Raw genomic sequence first — 20,581 nt, 5'->3', positions numbered from 1 at the left:
GTCACTTAAAATGATCAAACACATTGATTGCCTTCAAAAAAAACTTCCCATTATTGCAGCTAAATTGTTCCAAGTAAAGGATATGATACCAAACAACACTAAGAAAATTATCTACTATTATGCAAACTGCAACAAATGAGGATGGATATGAAACTGGTGATATGGATAAAAGGGTGGCTGATGGGCAGATACCAAAAAGTAGTATATGGAGGGGAAGAATCTAGGAGAAGGCACTAGTGGTGTGCCAGTTTGACTCCCTCCTGTTTAATTTGTCCATAAATGATACAGGAAGTTGGGTAAGGTAATAGTTAATCAAGATGATGTAAAGAGCATATAGGATGATTTGAATGCTAGCAGTATGGGCAAAACATAATGGATGTCAATTTAATGTGGAAAAGTATAAAGTTATGCATTTTGGAATAGAAAGATTACAAGCTGTGTACCACATTGAGGGAACTATATATACTCCAGGAAATTGATGAAGCCAGGTTGGGAGGGGAGGGGGGGAATTGTAGTAGATAGAGAGTTGAAGTTTAAAGGGCATATTGCTAAAGTAACCAGGGTGACTTGCAGGATTACTTGGTTATTGAAGAACACACTAACAAGCAGAGATAATGGAGTTATCATTTCTCTTTATAAAGCCTTAATATGACCACATCTGGATCACTGTGCTCATGCCTGATTACCTGGGTTACTTAGGGGATGAGAAAGTGGTGGAGAGGATCCAGGGGCAAGTGATGAAGATAGCAAGTGGTCTGTGGAATGCTCCCTATGAGGATAGATTGAGGATTTGTGGATTGCAAAAGTTGGTTGATAGGCAGTTGTGTTTTGTGTGATAGATAGTTTGGGTCTCTCACGATGAATCTTAGGAACTACATGGATATGCCTGTGCAATAATACTAATAATATAGCATCTGCAAAACAATACTAAGATATGGCATAACAGTTATCTGTCCAAATTAAAATCATTGCACAAAAGAATCATTTTTACTGCTGTGCTTTGGAGAGCTATTGCACATGAAACACTGACCAATTCTTTAATGACCTCACATAAAAATTCGTATCAAACCCGAGACACTATGTAATCACGTTAAACAACTACTTCAATAATGACTGCCATAAACATAGACACAAACCACATAAAGAAGCCTACTACTACTATGTACATTACCAGATGCTTTAATAACACATGTGGAGCAACTATGAAAGAGCATCTGATACTTACTCTGCTCAATGATCTTCCAAAGGGATTGCCGCAATTAATTTCGCCGATTAAATTCATTAATCGAATCCTCGTTAAGCAAGAGATACCTCTGTGTGTGTGTGTGTGTGTGTGTGTGTGTGTGTGTGTGTGTGTGTGTGTGTGTGTGTGTGTGTGTGTGTGTGTGTGTGTGTACACACACGAGGGTAGTCTGAAAAGTTCTCGGCCTGCCTACCAATGAAAAAACAAATCTATAATTTCAAAATTATTTTTATTTTTCAACATTTATTCCATCAATGATCCAGCACCATTACCTTTCCCTGTAGTGGTTTTCAGTAAGATCTGCAGAATAACTCTCTACAGCTACAATCACCTCTTGATTCAAAGAAAAACGCTGACTAGCAAGGAAGAGCTTTAGTTTTGAGAAGAGATAGAACTCAGAGGGAGCCAAATCTGGGGAATATGGTGGATGTTATAACAATTCATAGTGCAGATCTCTTAATTTTCCCATTGCCAAAACACCTTTGTGGGCAGTTGCATTGTCTTGATGAAAGGTGATTGTTTTATTCTGCAAACTGGAACTGTTTTCACGAATTTTTTTGTGTAGTCTGGTTAAAAGATCAGAATAATATTCCCTGGTTATTGTTTAACCCTTTTCAAGATAATTAATAAACAAAATGCCTTTAGCATCCCAAAACACCAATGCCATAACCTTTCCTGCTGATGGAACCGAATTTGTCTTCTTTGGCATTGAACAACTGACTTCTGTCTACTGTTTTGACTGCTGTTTGGATTCTGGTGTGTAATGGTGAACCCAAGTCTCCCACAGTAATAAATCAAAGCACAAAATCAGTTTTATTCTTGTTAAAACGCTCCAAGCACTGTTCAGATTTTCATGAGAGTGCATTTCTGATCTGCTGTGAGCAAGTGCAGCACCCATCTGGTGCAATGCTTTTTCATTTGAAGTTCTTCATGCAAAATATATCCTGCATGTTATTTTCAAATGCCTATAGTCTCAGCAATTTCATGCACTTTGACTCGCCGGTCATCCAATTCCATATCATGTACTTGATCGATGATTTCTGGTGTTGTTACACTTTCTGGACACCCTTCATGTGGATCATCTTAAAGGCTGGTACAGCCACGTTTAAACTTGGCAGACCACTTCTTAATTGTCGAAAACGAAGGAGTGCCCATAAACTTTTATGAACTTCGAATGAATTTCTTTTAGCGTTAAACCTTCTTTTGCAAAGAATTTTATAACCGCATGATACTCAACTTTATCCATTTCAAGGGATACAGACAATACTTTTGCTTCGGACTATAAAACAAACTACTGGATAGGACGATTTGCAATTTCACATGGATGCTTATGACAGATGTACCAACTTAGGAAAAAAAAAAATCTTGCTGATAGTTTTGCCATCTATGTTCAAGGCAGAGAACTCTTCAGACCACCCTCGTATATATAACTATGCTTGTCATGCTTTCTGGAATGCATTTTACACTCCTCGTGTATATCCTCTATAAAACATCTTTTCCCATACCACTTGATTAATTTCATCCATCTCACTCATACTCTATTTATTCATATATACATACTTATTTAGTATACAGTTATGCAATGCAGCAATGTCATATGCTTCTGAATTACCGTATTTTTCCGTGTATAAGACAATACTATTTTCTAAAATTTTTAGACCAAAAATTGGGGATCATCTTATACATGGGGGGAACTGGTTGAGAGACCCATGGTTGCTGTGGCCAAACTGCCGGTACCTTATCTCTGCGAACAGTCTTCTGCCAATCATTAGCCTCTGTTAACTCTGTCGCTTGACGTCATTAACAGCTGATTGTGAATAAACCAATCAGAACTCTGAAAGCATTCATATGTCTACAATTCATTGGTGGGGTAAGTTAGTGCATTAACAATATTTTGAGCACTAGCACATAAAAATGTCCGAAAATAATAAAAGATTGTCATATTCTTCAAAATTCAAGTTAAAAGTCATCAATTACACAAAAGAACATGGAAATAAAGCTTCAGAGAGACAGTTCGGACCTCCTCTCACTGAGTGTATGATTAGACGGTGGAGAAAACAGGAAGAACAACTACTCAAGATGCCAAAAAAAGAAGAGGGCTTTAAGAGGATAACCAGCAAAATGGCCAAACTTGGAGCAGAGGCTTAAGACTTGGATTATGGAGCAGGGAAAGGGATATGTGTGTCAACCAAGCTTATTCAATATGAAGCAAAAAGGTTTGCGAGAGAAATGAACATTGTTGATTTCACAGGAAAGGCAACATGGTGCTTCAACTTAATGAGGAGAGAAGGGTTGACCATGAGAACACGAACCAAGTTAGCGCAGAAAATGCATCTTAAATGCATTCCTAAAAATGCATCTTAGTATGTATCTTAAAAATATTACCTAATTACTAAATATACTTGGAATATTTAAAAAAATATCAAATGAGTTCTGTTTTATGTTTAAAATATTGATTTCTTAATTTTGGGTTCAAAAAAGTAGGGTTCGTCTTATACATGGAAAAATATGGTAATTCTCATGCCCAATGAATGACTTTTCCCGCATAGCTCATCAACCAAGTGTACATATGCTAGCTGACTTCACCCACCTTATAATTCCACATATACCTTCTTGACAACACACTTTTACTGTTTGACCACTTTACAAACCAGTACCACTTATGATCACTCTCACCAACTTATAATAACGTTGAGACATCATTCACAACTATCTTGCACAGATATCATCAAATCCAACACAAAAACTTTGTGTTGTTTCCATCATATGCTGCTTAAGACAGTTATCCCCCAGAAACTCAATAAATCCTAAATCAGCAACATTCTATTAAATATGCAATTCAACTGTTCTCAACTTCATGCCAAATAGCTTCAAAAGCTTTACATGTACTAATGTTTTCCACTTCAACTTTTAAAAGACAATTCCTCTGCTATCATTAACAGAATTACCCTTTCTCTGTTCACCTTACTATTCTTCCAGAAAATTATATATCCCCTATTTCTGTTCCTGCCATTTTATCCTCAGAAAACTAAGTTTCACACTTGTATCAATTATCAGTGGGAATACTGACCTGATCAATGTTACAATCTCAACTCAATAATTTTTGATACACTTTATACATCATCATCATCAAATTCTATCAAAATCCTGTACCCTCAAGTACAGGATATGATAGTACTATGTGAAAAATTTACATCATTACTAACTTCCTATCTACAATTTTCCTCCAAATCAATCTGTTACCTGTCAAGACTAATATTATCAGATCTTATGTTTAGATCTTGTAAGGCACTTTTTACTGTATCAATCCACCTATATCTTGGCCTTCCTCTGGGTTTTTTCCTGCAAAACCTGACAGAGAACACTTGTTTTACTAATCTTTACTTTCCTATTCTGTTTAAGTGACTATACCATCTGAGATTAGCTCTGCTAACACATTCCTAGATGCTAACAATGTCGAATTCTTTCCTAATATCCAAGTTTTTAATATGATATTGCCATTGATGCCATATATGTATGTATGAAAGATTACGGACATGAACAGTTCACGTCCCTAATCTTTCTCAGGACTCTCATATCTGCAGTCTCTAGTCTTTGGCCAACTGTTTTACTTCTAACTCACACTGCTCCACAAGTTAAAATCAGTTTAAACACTCTTGTACACAGCTAATTTAGTGTTTTTATTAAAATCTCTCTTATTCCATATGAATTTATTCACTTTACTTCCTACTATACCAGATTTGTTGATTCTGTTGTCTATTTACATATTTAATTTATCATCTTCACTAAAAATTGTGCTTAAGTAGCTTAAATATTTTACTTCATCTACAGGTTCTACATTAAAATGCAGTTGATATTTTCAATGCTTCTGCCTATTTTCACACCATACCGTATCTATTACAATATTACATTTCATACCATATCTATTAAAACAGTTATTCAATTTAGTAAGGGAATCTTGCAGACTTGTACCGGATTTATTTAGAAGTATAACATCATCTGCATAATGCAAAGAGCTGACATTAACATTTCCAATTTTGATATCAGGTTTAATACCACTTTCCTTCATAATGTGATCCATATAGATAATGAATAACAGAGAGGATAATGTACATCCTTGTCTCACACCAGATTTAACATTAAACCATCTTCCTGTACTTCGTTCAATTCTAACTGCTGACTTACAACTCAAATACAGACTAAGTATTGCTTGATATAATGCCCCATTGACACCATATAACTGCAGCGTATTGAATAGCTTCTCTCTTGGCACCTTGTCATATGCCTTTTCCAAATCGACAAAACTTAAATACAGATCTTTGTTATATTCCCATGCTTTCTCAACTATTTGTCGTAAAGTGAAGATCTGATCCTGACAGCCTCTATTTGGCCTGAATCCAGCTTGTTCTTCATCAAGCTTTTCTTCCACAATTCTTCTCAACTGTTTCTCAAGTATACTTGCATAGATCTTGCCAGGAACACTCAGTAGGGAAATACCTCTGTAATTCTCACATTCAGTTTTATTTCCCTTTTTATATATGGGTACTATGTGAGCTCTACTCCAATCATCAGCAATTTGTCCCTCAGTCCAGGCTTTCTGAACTATGCAGTGCAGCCACTGTAAGACTATTATACCACCATACTTCAGCATTTCTGGTCGAATATCATCTACTCCTGCTGCCTTTCCACATTTCAAGCCTTTGATGGCTTTTTCTACTTCAAGTATGGATATGTATTCCTGACTGCATGCCTGGTCAGTGTTTTTTATCATTGTGCTGTCATCACTGCTTGTTTTATTTAGCAGTTTTTCAAAGTAATTACTCCATACTTCAAGGATATCTTTTTCTCCTGTTTTCATGTCACCTTTATCATCTCTAACTCCTTTTACAGCACTCTTTCCTCCATTCCTAAGCTTCTTCAACAACCTCCAGAATATTTTGCCACCTTCTTGATATTTATTTTCTATATTCTTGCCAAAGTCCTCCCATGACTTTTGTTTAGCTTTTATTGCAGTATATTGTTATAATTATTATATTTTATTATTGTAGTTATTGTAGTTGTTAATCTCTTACTGTGCCTAATTTATAAATTAAACTTTATCATAGGTATATGTATATATAGAAAAAACATAGCAAATATATAGGGTTTGGTACTATCCGTAGTTTCAGGTATCTGCAGGGGTCTTGAAAAGCATCCCTGAGGATAGGGAGTGGGGGGGGGCTACTGTATTTCACAAATTATATTATAATATTACAATATATATACAAATTATATACGTAATAAAATTAAAATGTCCATACATACCTTTATTTTGTTTAAAATTGTAGGATTAAATATATACATCCCAGCATTAATCTTATTTGAAACAAACTCTTGTGGCTTTTCTACAAATCTTTCTATACGGCCCCTTTCATCGTACATTACAACACCATACTTAGATGGTTCCTCTACTCTAGTTACCTACATTCAAGTGAAAAAAAACTTATTAATATGGCACTGACAAACCAGAACAAATTTGTTTTATTATGTACAAAACAGAAACAAATATGGAAATATCTGTAGAATGTAATACTGCATGCATATTATGATGTTACTTATTATGCAAAAGATGAAGATCTGCCTGATCATGTTGAAAGATGAGCAGTCAAATCTGATCATCAGCAAGATGCAATTATACAGCAAGAGCTGCATAAAAGTGGTGGATCTGATATCATGAGAAGAATAATTTTGCACTGAAGTGCTATAAAGAGTAGGCTAAAAAATTAGGAAGTTAGCTGAACAGAACAAAAGAAATCCAAAAGAATTTTATCTATGTGTAGCAAGTAAAAGGAAGAAGGATGGAAGAATGACCTTAGTGAATGCAAATGGTAGAAAAGCATAAGGTTGAAATAGTTGATTTGCTAAGATCACTTGAGTAAGGTAAACATTCAGGCAAACCAATTAGCTGACTGGATATCAGTAGTGAACTGGACAAAATAATAGAGGTAGATGAATTAAAGTATTAAAGAAGTCATGAGATATTGCCTTTTAATACAGCAGAATAGGACATTCTGCTGAATATAGGATATAGGTAAGCTAAAGGAACGTGCAAACAGCTATGCCCGTGACCTGTTTGTTCACCTTGAATCTCAACACACATAAGATTCCCAATAAGTGGCAAGAGAATTTCATTATACAAAGGCAGAGCTAAGACTCAGACTGATGCAGTTAATTGTAGATCAATTAGTATGAATGGGGTGGCCAACAAGGTTAGAATTATTGGTTAGGAAATTCATCTGAAGGTGGGTAGACAAAACTAGGATCCTCTATAAAGGATGGAATGGTTTGATGGTAGAGATTTGAGAGTAACACAAAAGTTGTATAAGACATTATGGAAAATACAACAGTCAATTCACAAAGAAAATATTAATCTAAGTTAATTTATTTTCATGGTATTGATTGCAATATAGAATGACAAAAAAATAATTAATATTTATTAACTTATTTGCTGATATTTCGCTGGTATTATATCCAGCATCTTCAGAGCACAAGAAGTTTGTCACAGTACACGAACAACAACAATTTGGTATAACAGTCGATTAGTTTAAAAAATTATAAAAGGCAACACAAGGAACTAAAGTCCTAATTAAGCGCAATCTATGTTGGAGTGTCATCAACTCTAATTACTGCGATAGCACAAGATTTGTGTGGTGTGACAGTACAGGGTCAGGTATGTACAGAGCTCGTATGCAAAATACAAAAATGCATAGTAATCTGAAGAACAGCAAATAGATCAGTGTTTCTTCCAGCATAACTGGAAGAAGTGTCACAGCTCGAGCTGCCTGCTTATAATTAATCCACACACACACATACACACATTCCTGCACACCCAAAGAACATAGTTTCACTGTTTGGGTATTTCAAGTGCAGGAAGTCAAGCTTCAAAGATAATAAATAAAGAAGTCACAATGAGTATCAGAAACAGTAGAATGATAAGCATTAAGAGAAATTATGACTATGAATTATAAAACATTGGAGACTCTCACTGTCTCTCTCTCTCACACACACACACTTCATTAATTCACAGGCATTTCCACTCATTCACACCATCTTTAATGCACCATTTACAGCCCAAAAAACATCAGAACGGAATTCCACCTCGGATCATACTTGGGTAAGCATATCCACAGGAATTGCTTCCATGGTTGCTGTTATTTTATAGAGCAGGTGGGCAAGGGACCGAAGTTTTTTCTTGATACACAGTGCCCTTTACTTAGCCCCCAAAAAACAAATCCATTTTCCTGAGAATCAGTTGTTGAGCACAGAGCTGCATAATGTGATAGGACTCCAACCTGTTGGAAAATGAGGCTCACTACATTCTCAATCTGGGGAAACACAAAGACAGTATAAAGTGTAAGACTTTATCTTATATAAAGGACATTGTGTATCAAGAAAAAATCCAGTCCCTTGCCCACCAGCGCCACAGAAGCAATTCCTATGGATATGCTTACTTGAGTGTGGTCTGAGGTGGAATTCCATTTTGATGTCTGTTGGGCTGTAAATGGTGCACACACACTGAGTTACACTAACAGGTAATCAAACTTGTGACATTGTACTTTGATAATATATGCTACATACATTTCTGCTTCAAAATGTCATAAAATAAATTTCATTGAAAACCCAAGAGCTCTTTAAAAGGACACCCTGTATTACTAGCATCCTTTAAAAAATTTCTGTCAAATTACTTTGTTAGTTGGCAGGCCTCCAAATATTGACAGTTTAACACTTCCAGGAAGCTACTAACTGTATTAACTACCTAGATCTTGATTTCTCTCTAGTCCTTGCTAACACATATTTACTATGCCTATTTAATATCAACTGTAGTGCAATTATCACAAAGCTTGGATATGATATACTGAAGATATCTTAGTGGCTTTGAGAGGACCATTTTTCCTTTATAACCAACTATCTCAATTTAACCTGAGAGCATTCTGTATTAGCTACATTCCTTAACTTAGCATCATTACCAAAGTAACTGAACATCACACTTAAGACTCTCTCCATTATGATTTTATTATACACATTAAACAACAATGACCAAAGTACAGAACTCAGTAGTACATTGCTGGTTACTCTCCTCCTCCTCATAGACTCAACAGCACAGAACATCACTTTCTGATTCCTGTTAGTCAGCTATTCTCTAATCCATGTCACAAGTTTATTTTGCAAATAAACGATGTGAAATTCTGTCAAATACCTTGGCAAAATCCAGAAGTATTGCACTATATCAATTCCTCTTATCCAATTTCGTTGTCAATTTATTATAGAATATGATCATATTGCTAAAGCAAGACCTTTAACAAAACCATGCTCTCTTCTATAGAGAATAACCTTAATGGATATGGTCATTCTTCCTTTTACTCTACTACACAGCAATAAAATTATTGAATTCCCAGTGGGAATTCCCATGCAATTCATTCTTCTAACTCTTGGAATGCTCAGATATAACTTCCTTTAGGCATTCTTTGATTAATCCCCCTACAGTGATTCAACAACCATATATAGTTTGTCATGCCAAGGAACTGGCTCAAGCTACACTCTCAATAATAATCACTCTTTCACTGAACAATAATTTCACCAAGTGCCTATACCAAAACTTTTCAAGTGCAATCCATCTTTCATATAAAAATCCTTTCAGCCACCAAAGTCATCCATATGTTGATATAGCACACACCATTTCTCCTACCCATCTACTTACCGACTCTTTTGCAATCACTCTCCTGCACAGCTCACTATCATACCATAGTAATAGATGCAGAATCATTAATATTTTGCTGTTTTTTTTTTCAATAACTCTTATCTTTCTTGTAGCAAGGCTTATACGTTGGTCATACATAACTGGTAATTAACTTAAGGAATTTACAATGCATAAAACGGATATTAATTAAAGGAAACTTTAATGAATACCTTCAATATTTCGGCAACGTCACGTTGCCATCTTCAAGAACATACAAATATGGTATGTGCACGCAGGCACTAACAAAAGCAAATGAGAAAGAAGGCAAGAAACTAATATTGTTCCTAAAGTCCTAATGGTGCCCTCTGGCAGGCTAATTTGGTTGTCTTGGCCGTTGGACTGAAGTTCTCATGATGCAAGTCTCCCAAATTTATCTGTTTCTTATCTGTTATGAAAGATAATTTCTATTCTACAGTTCATAAATGCTACATGTGTTGGCATATTAAATTCTTTGTGCTTTTCAAATAGTAATTTCAAAAAAAACAAATCATCTTTATAAGATCTGCCATTGCAGAATTAATTTTGTTAAATAATTCTGCTATCTTACCAGTGTAATGACTAGTCTGTTTTCTAATATTTTCAGATATTATGGTTGTATCAAGAATCTGAAGAAATTATTTATTGGTATGAGATTTAATGCAGTGTCAGGGAAACTTGGCTGTGATGGAGAAAATGGTGAGCATGTACATGTAAGAATGATCAAGTTATGCAACTGTGTTAATGATAGGAATGATTCCCTATTGTCATTTAAATGTATTAAAGCATGCACAAGTTTTCCCACATAAGCAAGGCAGATAAGAAAAGAGATCTGCAAGTTGTCCAACTGGATCACGCAGGCTACAGAAGTAACTAGAAAAAAAAAAGCATGCAGGTAACTTTACATGAATGCAAGAGGAGTATCAGAAATAAAGAGGTAGAGTGTTGCCTTGGTGGATACACTGGAGCCACAGATCACAGGCATTTGGAGACTTATCACAGGCAAATATATTACCACTATATCGAGTGTAAATGGTACAGCATTTTTAGGAAGAATAGAAAAGATAAGGGAGGATGGTGTGCTGCTAACGATACTGGATGATTTAAGTCCAGTTAGGATAGAAAGCTATGATTGCAATATTGGTAACAATTTTTCATACAGCAGTGATTTGCAAGCTGTGTAATGTGAGGTAGAGTCTAACAAGATCAAATACATAATGGGTGTTATTAGAAACCTAGTAGATTGGTTGCTAGTGACAAAGAAATGCATTATCAAAATAAACATGACGGGTGCTAAACTCATCATGGTAATCATCATGGACATGTTTAATTACTTGAAACATTGATTTGGTAGTGGTGAAGTCTCATGAGAAAAATGAAACCAAATTTATTGAACTGTTGTGAGATGACTTTCTCAGGCAGCATGTGGTAGAGAGAACGAGAGGTCAAAAAATATTATGTCTGATTATATCATCAAAAGGGGATTTCAGTTAAAGATGTGACTATTCTGCTTCTATCTATCTTAATGGCTTTAACAGGCCCTTAAGGCCCACAACCCTCCAAGCATCTTGGATTTTGTAACCGAAATACGAGGATAGAATGTGGTCACTCCTATGCCTCGAAGTATTCCTGGCTGTATCCTTGTGTGTGTTCACGGGGCCAGTTTGCCTGCTTGTGGAATGAAAAACACTAGATAAACTGGCGGAAAAAACCCAGCTTTCCACGCTCAAGATCGGCTAACTTGGCTATGGCTGAGGAAGATCCTTCAGCTCCTCATGTCGTCGACGGAAATTAAACTTAAGACACTCCTTCCCCAGTCATATGGTTGCGAAGTGCAAAGCCACTAGGCTAACTGTGCGGACGCGAATTTGGAGGATAATTGTAACGTTGAACAAAGCCAAAGATAAATAAGTCATTTTGCCTCTTTACAGCGCCTTGATAAGATCACACTTCTATTGTACAAGGTCTGGTCCGGTTTCAGTGTTTCAGTGGAGAGTGCAAAGAAGAGCATTAAAGATATCAACGTTGTGGAATGCAGATTATGAAGACATTGATAATTTCTGGAAACATGAGAAAGATGGGTGATGTGTCTGAGATTGACAAACTTCTGAAAGGTTCAAACAAAATACTAATTCATGGAATTTTCATTTATGGAGAGTGGGGAGAGGATAAAAGGGCATCTATGGAAGTTCAGAATGAATGCAGTGAAGAAAGGAGAGAGAGCTAGATATTCCTCTAACAGAGCAGTGCATGATTGGAATGGCTTGCCTTTGGAGGTGGTGAGTGCAGGTAGTGTAAATAAATTGAAATACAGTTATTTGTTGGTAGGCAGAATGATGTGGCCTCCCTTGATGAGTCCCTGACTCCCTTGACCTCTCTCATAATAATGAGCATATTATGTAAGCACTATTGAGAAGATATTCTATGATAATTTTTATTCTTTAGGGGTTGCATTTTTTTTTTTTTATGTATATATATATATATATATATATAAACTGGAATAACTATGGCTGTCTGACAGGATTCTGAGTCTTCCCAATCCCATATACTATTTCAGAAATATGAAGTCTTAATTTAAGAATTTCATCAGCATATTTGAATAGTTCCATAGGAATACAATCTTTGAGGTGATTTAGCATTTTTGAAGTTATTTAGCGTCATTCATTTCCTATGTAGAAATGTATTCTACTAGATTATTTTGAATTGTGATATATTCTTTCATAGCATGCAACCATAAAATCAAAACTACTGTAGCCACGTAGTTTTACCAATCGCACTGCCTTATTCTCTCTCTGTTTTGTTTCTTTATTCAAATTATTTAAAGTTTATTAAGTACTGCACTGAATATTTTTTTATATCTCCCTCTTGAAGTAGATATCTCAAATATTTATAGATTTCTCTGAGTCTTTTCCTCGCTTCTCATTTAAGTATGGCTTTCTTTCTATTATATTCAATCTTATTTTGAAATGACCTGGTCGATAAATACTTCTTGAAGGGTTTCTTATCTTCCATGATTCTGAAACTATCCTCATCCTACTGTCTAAGACAGGTTGTAAATGTTTTATTTTGCCTAGGCTTTCAAATGCTACCTACTTTATTATTATTATCAAGACTCATCATGGGATGTCCCACTCTCACACACACAGTTCATCATACCTCAACTTAAATGCATTCATTGTCCCTGCACTCACCACACTCTCAGGCAATGTATTCCAATTGTCCACCACCCTCCGTACAAAAATCTACTCCTCATCCCCTGGTTCACACCCACCTTATACAGCTTCCAGGGATGGCCTCTTGTTTTCCCTGTCTCCAGATATTCCTATGAAAAATCTAGTCCACACTAATCTGGTAATTACCCCTTACCAACTTATATGCCTCGATCATGTCTCTCCCCTTACTTCTATCCACTAGGCTCTGTGAATTTGCATTCTCCCAATCTGTCCTCATATTCCACATTCCAGAGACCAGAAACCAACTTAGTCAACTGTCTCTGGACCCTCTCCGACATATAATTCTTTTGAAAACCTAGTGACAAAATCTGTGCAAAGTAATCCATATGTGGCCTGATCAAAGTCTTGTACAATGGAATCAAAACATCCTCACTTCTACATGTAGTGTTCTCCACATCATTCCCATAATCTGCTGTGTCGTCCTCACAATTTAGTAAACTGTTGACGAAGTTTCAAGTCCCTATCCACACTAATCCCCCAAGTCTCTCCCCCTCCTCTAAAATATCCCCACTGATCCTATACTCTATATCCCATTTTTGCTTTCCGAAGTTTAAAACCTCGCACATTGCAACATTAAACCGACATCCACACACACACTCACTCATTCATTTAAACAGTCTATTTAGATCCTCTTGCAAAGCTACAACATCTGCTCTACTTCTCATAACTCTCCCTAACTTTGCATCATCAGCAAACAACTGTATATCACCATTTGCACCCTTTCCAATGTTGTTTATCTTATTATTATTATTCCTTCCCTCCTCTTTTACCTTGTAGTGTCAGGATTTTCTACATTTAACCATGACCATATCAAGTATAAGGTGGTTAGCCCTATGCTTCCTGATGTATCCTATATCTGTAGATGCATATGTTCACAGGCTGGTTTGCCTGTTCTGGGGGACGAAAAACCCAAGTTTCCAGGTGAAAAAAAAAAACATACTTCCATGAGACCAGCTAACTCACCTTTAGTTGAAAGAGACCAGTCAAGAGGCTGCGGGTTCGAATCCTGCCGTGGGCATGGATGTTTGTGATTTTCTGTGGAAATACTAGTGGTGGTGGTCGGCAGTGGATGGCATTGGTTTAGTTGCAGCCAGTTGGTGGATTGTGAGTGGTGGAAGCAGAGTTGTAGAGCGGATGCCCTCCCTCAATGAGTCTTTGGACTCCCTGGAGGTGATAAATAATAATAATAATAAAGTTCCTCAGATCACTGATGGGAATTGAACCCATGTCTTTCCGACCAAAGGGCTTTGTCTATACTGACTGAACACATAGGCTCCAATGTCATATATATACAAATTAAACAACAATGGCCCCAAAACAGACCCATGGGGCATGCCACTAGTGATTTTTCTCTTCTGGGATATCAGAACCATACAAAACCTGTTAATACTTATCAGACACCCAATTTCAATCTAATGCACTAATCTACTATTCAATCCCATCCACTCCAATATAACTACTAGTTTGTCATGTGGTAATCTATCAAAAGCCTTTGCAAAATCTAAACATACTACTGTATATGCATACCCCTTGTCCAATGTATTCCTTAACTTGTTATAATAAATAACCAGAATGATAAAACACGATCTCCCTTTAGCAAACTCATGCTATCCATTAAAGGGAATTCTACTGCTGTCCACCCAGTTCTGAATCCTTTTCCTCACTAGCTTCAACACTTTGACCACAACTCCAGACAAGCAGATTGGCCTTAGTCTTTTCACCTCCTTTATGAAGCAGAACAATTTCCATTCCTTTAGGACCTGCGTTAATTTAAGACTCATTAAGAATGTAGGCGAAAGCTGTTGTTAACTCCATAAAACATTCCCACACACACACACACAGTGATATACCTTCAAGTCCCATGGCCTTGTTGACATCAAATTTACTCAATTCTTCATATACCTCATGCCTGCTCACCATCAGTGGTTCCTTCTCCATTCCCACTGCTTAAGTTCTGCATTATGTTACAATCGTGAGGATGGAATACTTTAATGAACTGCTCATTTAACACATCTGCTATATCCTCTTTGGTGTTTATCATTCTCCCATTATCACTTACCAACATCCTCCTCCCATAAACATTCTTCCTTCTACTGGCCACATATCGAAAAAACTCCCTAGGATTTCTTTTAGCATCATTTGCTAACTGCTGTTCATACCACACTTTTGCTACCCTTACTAAGTGAGTCGCCTTCCTTGCTTGCTCTTTGCACTTCTCATGTAATTGATTATCTCCACTTATCTTGTGCCACCTCCACAATGCCTTAGCCTTTTTATTCCAGCTTGCACACTTCACCTCTTCAGTCATCCATTTTACACCTACCTTATTTAATCTCCTGAAGGAAATCAGTGCCACTTGGTCTCTACTTAGGAATTATTTGGCAGAGGCAATGACTGAGTGTATTGCCTGTGCCAAATAATTCCTGAGTAGATACCAAGCAGCACTGATTTCCTTCCCATGCAATTCCTCATTCCATGATATCACTTCAAGCTGTCTCCTGAGTTTGCCATAATTACCTGCCTTATAGTACCACATAACTCTTTTTCACAAAAGTCCTGATATGGCTGGCCACCACCCAAGTCATCACTTCATGGTATTAATCAGACCTCCACTTATCTTGTGTCTTTCAACATTACTAGATCTAAGCAACACCCTATTACATATTCCTCCAATCTCTATTCCTGTCAGAATGACATCCATCGTTCGACCATGTCTCACTTATACCAACAATTTTTGGGCGAATAAACTAACAATGCTACAATTTCATTCCCCTTGTTTCGAATACCTCTAGCATTTGTAAACACATACACTAGTTCATTTCTGTTTCTATAACAAGTCCTACTACCCCGCTTCTCAGGCATGACTCCCCCTATCCACTCCTGTCTATCATCACTGATATTATATCCCTTCCCTAGACCTAAATGTCACTCCCCACATCTTCCACTGTCTTAATCTTTTCTTGTGCACTCCATATCTACTCCTGAAACCATCATCACATTTTTCATGCAGTGTCTCCCTGTCCACCCTGACCCCCCCCCCCACTTCCCTATTCACTCTGTGTTCCTTCTCTCTCTCTTATTCTCTTCACTCGTGCCGCTCACCGCTCCATTCACAAACTTGTCGACCTTACTCTCCTGCTCTTCCACAACACTTCTTGCTTCCTCAGGTCTCACATTCACTTCAGTCATTCTCTCTTGCAGCAACAGTTTCTCCAACACTGACCCTCACCAAATCAATTCAAATGTAGTCCACTCTTTTCTACAGCTCTATCCACCCTTCAAACTCATCCCACACATTCTCAAAATATGTGGGATGAGTCTCTCCTCTCAAAACTCTGCAAGCATACCATTTATAATCCCCATCTACCTTCATTATCACTACCTGGGCAAAATGCTGACTCTCTTACCTACCAAGTTATCTTTCACTCTCCTCAACAGCCTCATGACATCCCTCTTTACACTCTTCTTATTACCAATCAAGTCGTTCATGCCAACTACCACTACTAACTATTTTGCTCACATACCCCTCTTATCCAATGCTTCAACCACCTGCTCATTCTACCTCCTGAAAAACAGACCTTGGGCACTTACCATACCTCCATATATCGCCACTCTCAAATAATTTGATATTTCTTTCAAATCTTTCATCCCATTCTTCCTCATACGTTTAATGTCTTGCTTTATCTTACGCAACTCTGCTTTCATATCTTGAATTAGTTTTTCAGTTCTGTTTATGCATATAGCATTTTCACTACCTTGTATGTCTGCTGTCTTACTGATCATCACTGCTAACTCATCGCCCACTCTCACACTGCTTACCAGCACTAACTCGCTGTCACTTCCACCCACTGTCTTACCATTACTGCTCAAGCATAGACATATATTAGTCCCATAGCTACATCCACGATCTTTTGCCCGCTACTGCTTACATTCAATGATATCTCATAATCCATAAGCATGCTGCACTTCTTACACACCCAAACTCTCTCATTGCTCTTATTTTTCCTCTCCACATAAATATCTTCAATCTCTCCCGAAGCATCTCATCACCATGACACTTGCATTCACCTTTCATGCCATCTTACATTTCACTGCATTTCACTCATGCTCAAAGTTGCACATAAGAAACAAAAAATATAGCAAATATAGAATTATAAGTTCACCGAATACCACCTACAGATCACAACTATCATATAACAATATTTAAAAAACTAATTATCACTAATGCCACACACAATTTTAAATTTTAAACTTATCTTTTCACAGTGATTGCAAACTCAGCTCTCTCTTCGTGACCTAGTGGTGCCATTATCATCAATCCCCAGCAATTTCCCAACATATATCCTCAAGGGGGTGTTAGAGAATACTATGACAGTACTACATGTTCTGCTTAAGTCTGCATTATTCCTAATGTCCCATCAACAATCTTCCTCCAAATCAGTCTATTACTTATCAGCACCTCATTAATATCAGATCTTATATTTCTTTCTTTTAAGGCACTTCAAACAATCAATGCACCTGCATCTTGGCATCTAGCATGTGGTTTGCTCCTTTCTTCTCTCCAATTCAGTTTAAATGATTATATCACCTTAGATAAACTGTGCTCACACATTATCCCAAGATAACCATGTTAAACATCTTCCTAAAATCTTTATTTTTAATATGAGTCTACCATTCATACCACCTGTTCACTCCCCTAATTTTTCTCAGGACTAATATCTGTGTTCTCCAGTCTTTCATCAACAGTTTTATTTCTAATCAAACTCTTGGATACATAAGTTCAAATTCATTTTTACACAGCTGGTGTTGACTAATTTTTCTCTTATGCTATACAAATTTATTGTATAGCATATTGGCTGCCCATCACTCCAGTTTTGCTTATTCTATTGTCCATTTCCATATTTAATTTGCCATCTTCACTAAAAAAAAATTGTGCTTAAATAAATGAAATATTTTACTTGTTTTATAGCTTCTCCATAGAAAATGTGCTTGAAGTTTTCCCATGTTCTGCTTATTTCACATACCTTGGTCTTTTAATTCATTTTCATGACAAATTTCTCACATCAGTTATTCTATTCAGTTAAAGAATACTGGTGACTTGCAGTGGACTGGATTTGTTTAGAAGTACTAACATCTGCAAAAAGCAAAATACTAAGTTTGATACAAATACCTCCAATTCTAATATCAGGGTTAGAGTTACTTCCTTTCATAATATAATTCATATAGATGAATAAGAATGGCGACCTATCAAATGACCTTACTGCACTTCCTTCAATTATTCCAACTGCTGAAACTTAAACATCCACTATGTACTGCTGTTTCTTAACCTCTGTTCTGTATTAATGTTCATTTATCTAATATAAGTGTAGCATTCTAAACAGATATACTGTAAATTTTTCTCATGGTACTTTGTCATATGCTTTTTCTAGGTCATCATCATCATCAACAAATTTCTGACATTTACAAGCAAGGGGTGTACATGATGTGATAGTACTACATAAAAAATTTACATCATTACTAACTTCCTACCTACAATTTTCTGCCAAATCAATCTGTTACCTGTCAAAGCTACAACATTGTCAAATCTTATATTAAATATCTATCTTCTAAGGCACTTCTTACTGTATCAATCCACCTATATCTCGGTCTTCCTCTGGGTCTTTATTTCAGTTGTGAGTCAATGGCAATATGATATTGCCATTGACTCACAACTGAAATAAAGACTAAGTATTGCTTCATATAATGCCCCATTGACACCATATAACTGTAGCGTTTTGAATATCTTCTCTCTTGGCACCTTGTCATGCTTTTTCCAGATCTACAAAACTTAAATACAGATCTTTGTTATATTCCCATCATTTTCAACTATTTGTCATAAAGTGAATATCTGATCCTGACCGCCACTATTTGGCCAGAATCCAGCTTGTTCCTTACCAAGCTTCTCTTCCACAATCCTTCTCAACCATTTCTCGAGTATACTGGCATAAATCTTACCAGGAACACTCAGTAGAGAAATACCTCTGTAATTCTAACAATCAGTTTTATTTCCCTTTTTATATATGGGCACTATGAGAGCTCTACTCCAATCATCTGGAATTCTTCCTTCTGGCCAGGCCCTCTGAACTATGCAGTGTAGCCACTATAAAACTTTTATACCTCCATACTAGAGCATTTCTGGGTCTAACATCATCTACTCCAGCTGCCTTTCCACATTTCAGAATTTTGATGGCTTTTTCTACTTCAAGCATGGATATGTATTCCTGGTTGCATGCCTGGTCAGTGTTTTTTTTATCACTGTGCTGTCATCACTGCTAGTTTCATTTAGCAATTTTTCGAAGTAATTACTCCATACTTCAAGGATATCTTTTTCTCCAGTTTTCATATCACCTTTATCATCTCTAATTCCTTTCACAGCACTCGTTCCTCCATTGTTGTGCTTCTTTAAGAATCTCCAGAATATCTTGCCACCTTCTTGATATTTATTTTCTATGTTCTTACCAAAGTCTTCCCATGACTTCTGTTTAGCTAGTTTTATACAGTGTTTAACTTTCTTACATTTATCTCTGTATTCTCTAAGAGCACAAGCTGACTTATTTGACAAGAACTTTTGATATGCTTTCTTCTTTTCCTTCACTGCCTCTTCAACTTCCTGTGTCCACCAGGGAGTTCTGATTTTTCTATCCTTGCAGACAACCTCACCACATGCCTCTCTGGCAGAATCAATCAATGTTTTCTTCAGAGCTTGCCACTGAATCTCCAAGGTTTGATTCCTGTTCTCAAACTTTTTCATTTTTTCTTGAATAATGTTTGTATATTTTAGTCTAAAGTTCACATCTGAGAGCTGCTCAACTTTTATTCGTTTTAAAACTTTCTTACATGTTCTTCTTTTCAATATGAAATTCAATTTTATACGGCTTAAGACTAAATGGTTATCACTTCCCATTTCAAATTCTCTGTACACTAGTGTCCTGCACCAAAGAGAAAACATCACTATCAACAATAATATAGTCAATGAGACTTTTCTTATTTCTTGCCACTTCTCTGCATGTGAATTTGTGCACATTTTTATGTTGGAACATGGTGTTAGTAATAACCACGTACATGTCCTGAGCAGAAATCCAACAAGAATTTGCCATTATTATTAGCTATGTTCTTTTCTCCAAATTTTCCCAAAATATTTTTGTATGTCTGACAATCATTTCCTACTCTGCTATTGAGATCCCCAACAAGGACCAACTTTTCCTTTTTTATTGTGTCAGTTGCTTTCTGTAAAGGCTCAAAAAATTCCTCCACTTCTACCTTAGTAGAACCTTCTGTGGGACCACAGGCACAAATAAGTCTCATTGTCCAGTT

General features: G+C 36.5%; 1 protein-coding gene across 3 annotated transcripts in view; it reads right to left on the bottom strand.

The window, feature by feature from the left end:
- Positions 1-20,581, bottom strand: part of Gmppb (GDP-mannose pyrophosphorylase B) — a 169,427-nt gene that overhangs the window by 63,546 nt on the left and 85,300 nt on the right. For all 3 annotated transcript variants that reach the window (XM_090392277.1, XM_090392275.1, XM_090392276.1), the window contains one exon: positions 6,548-6,703. In XM_090392277.1, the coding sequence (XP_090248403.1) occupies positions 6,548-6,703 (156 nt within the window). The remainder of the gene's footprint in view (positions 1-6,547; positions 6,704-20,581) is intronic.

Source organism: Typopeltis vanoorti, chromosome 5 (genome assembly GCF_054136105.1).
Source record: "Typopeltis vanoorti isolate ZY-2024b chromosome 5, IOZ_Tvanoo_1.0, whole genome shotgun sequence".
NCBI lineage: Eukaryota > Metazoa > Arthropoda > Arachnida > Uropygi > Thelyphonidae > Typopeltis > Typopeltis vanoorti.
The sequence above is the reverse complement of the archived record's forward strand: the minus strand, read 5'-3'. Positions and strand labels throughout refer to the sequence as shown.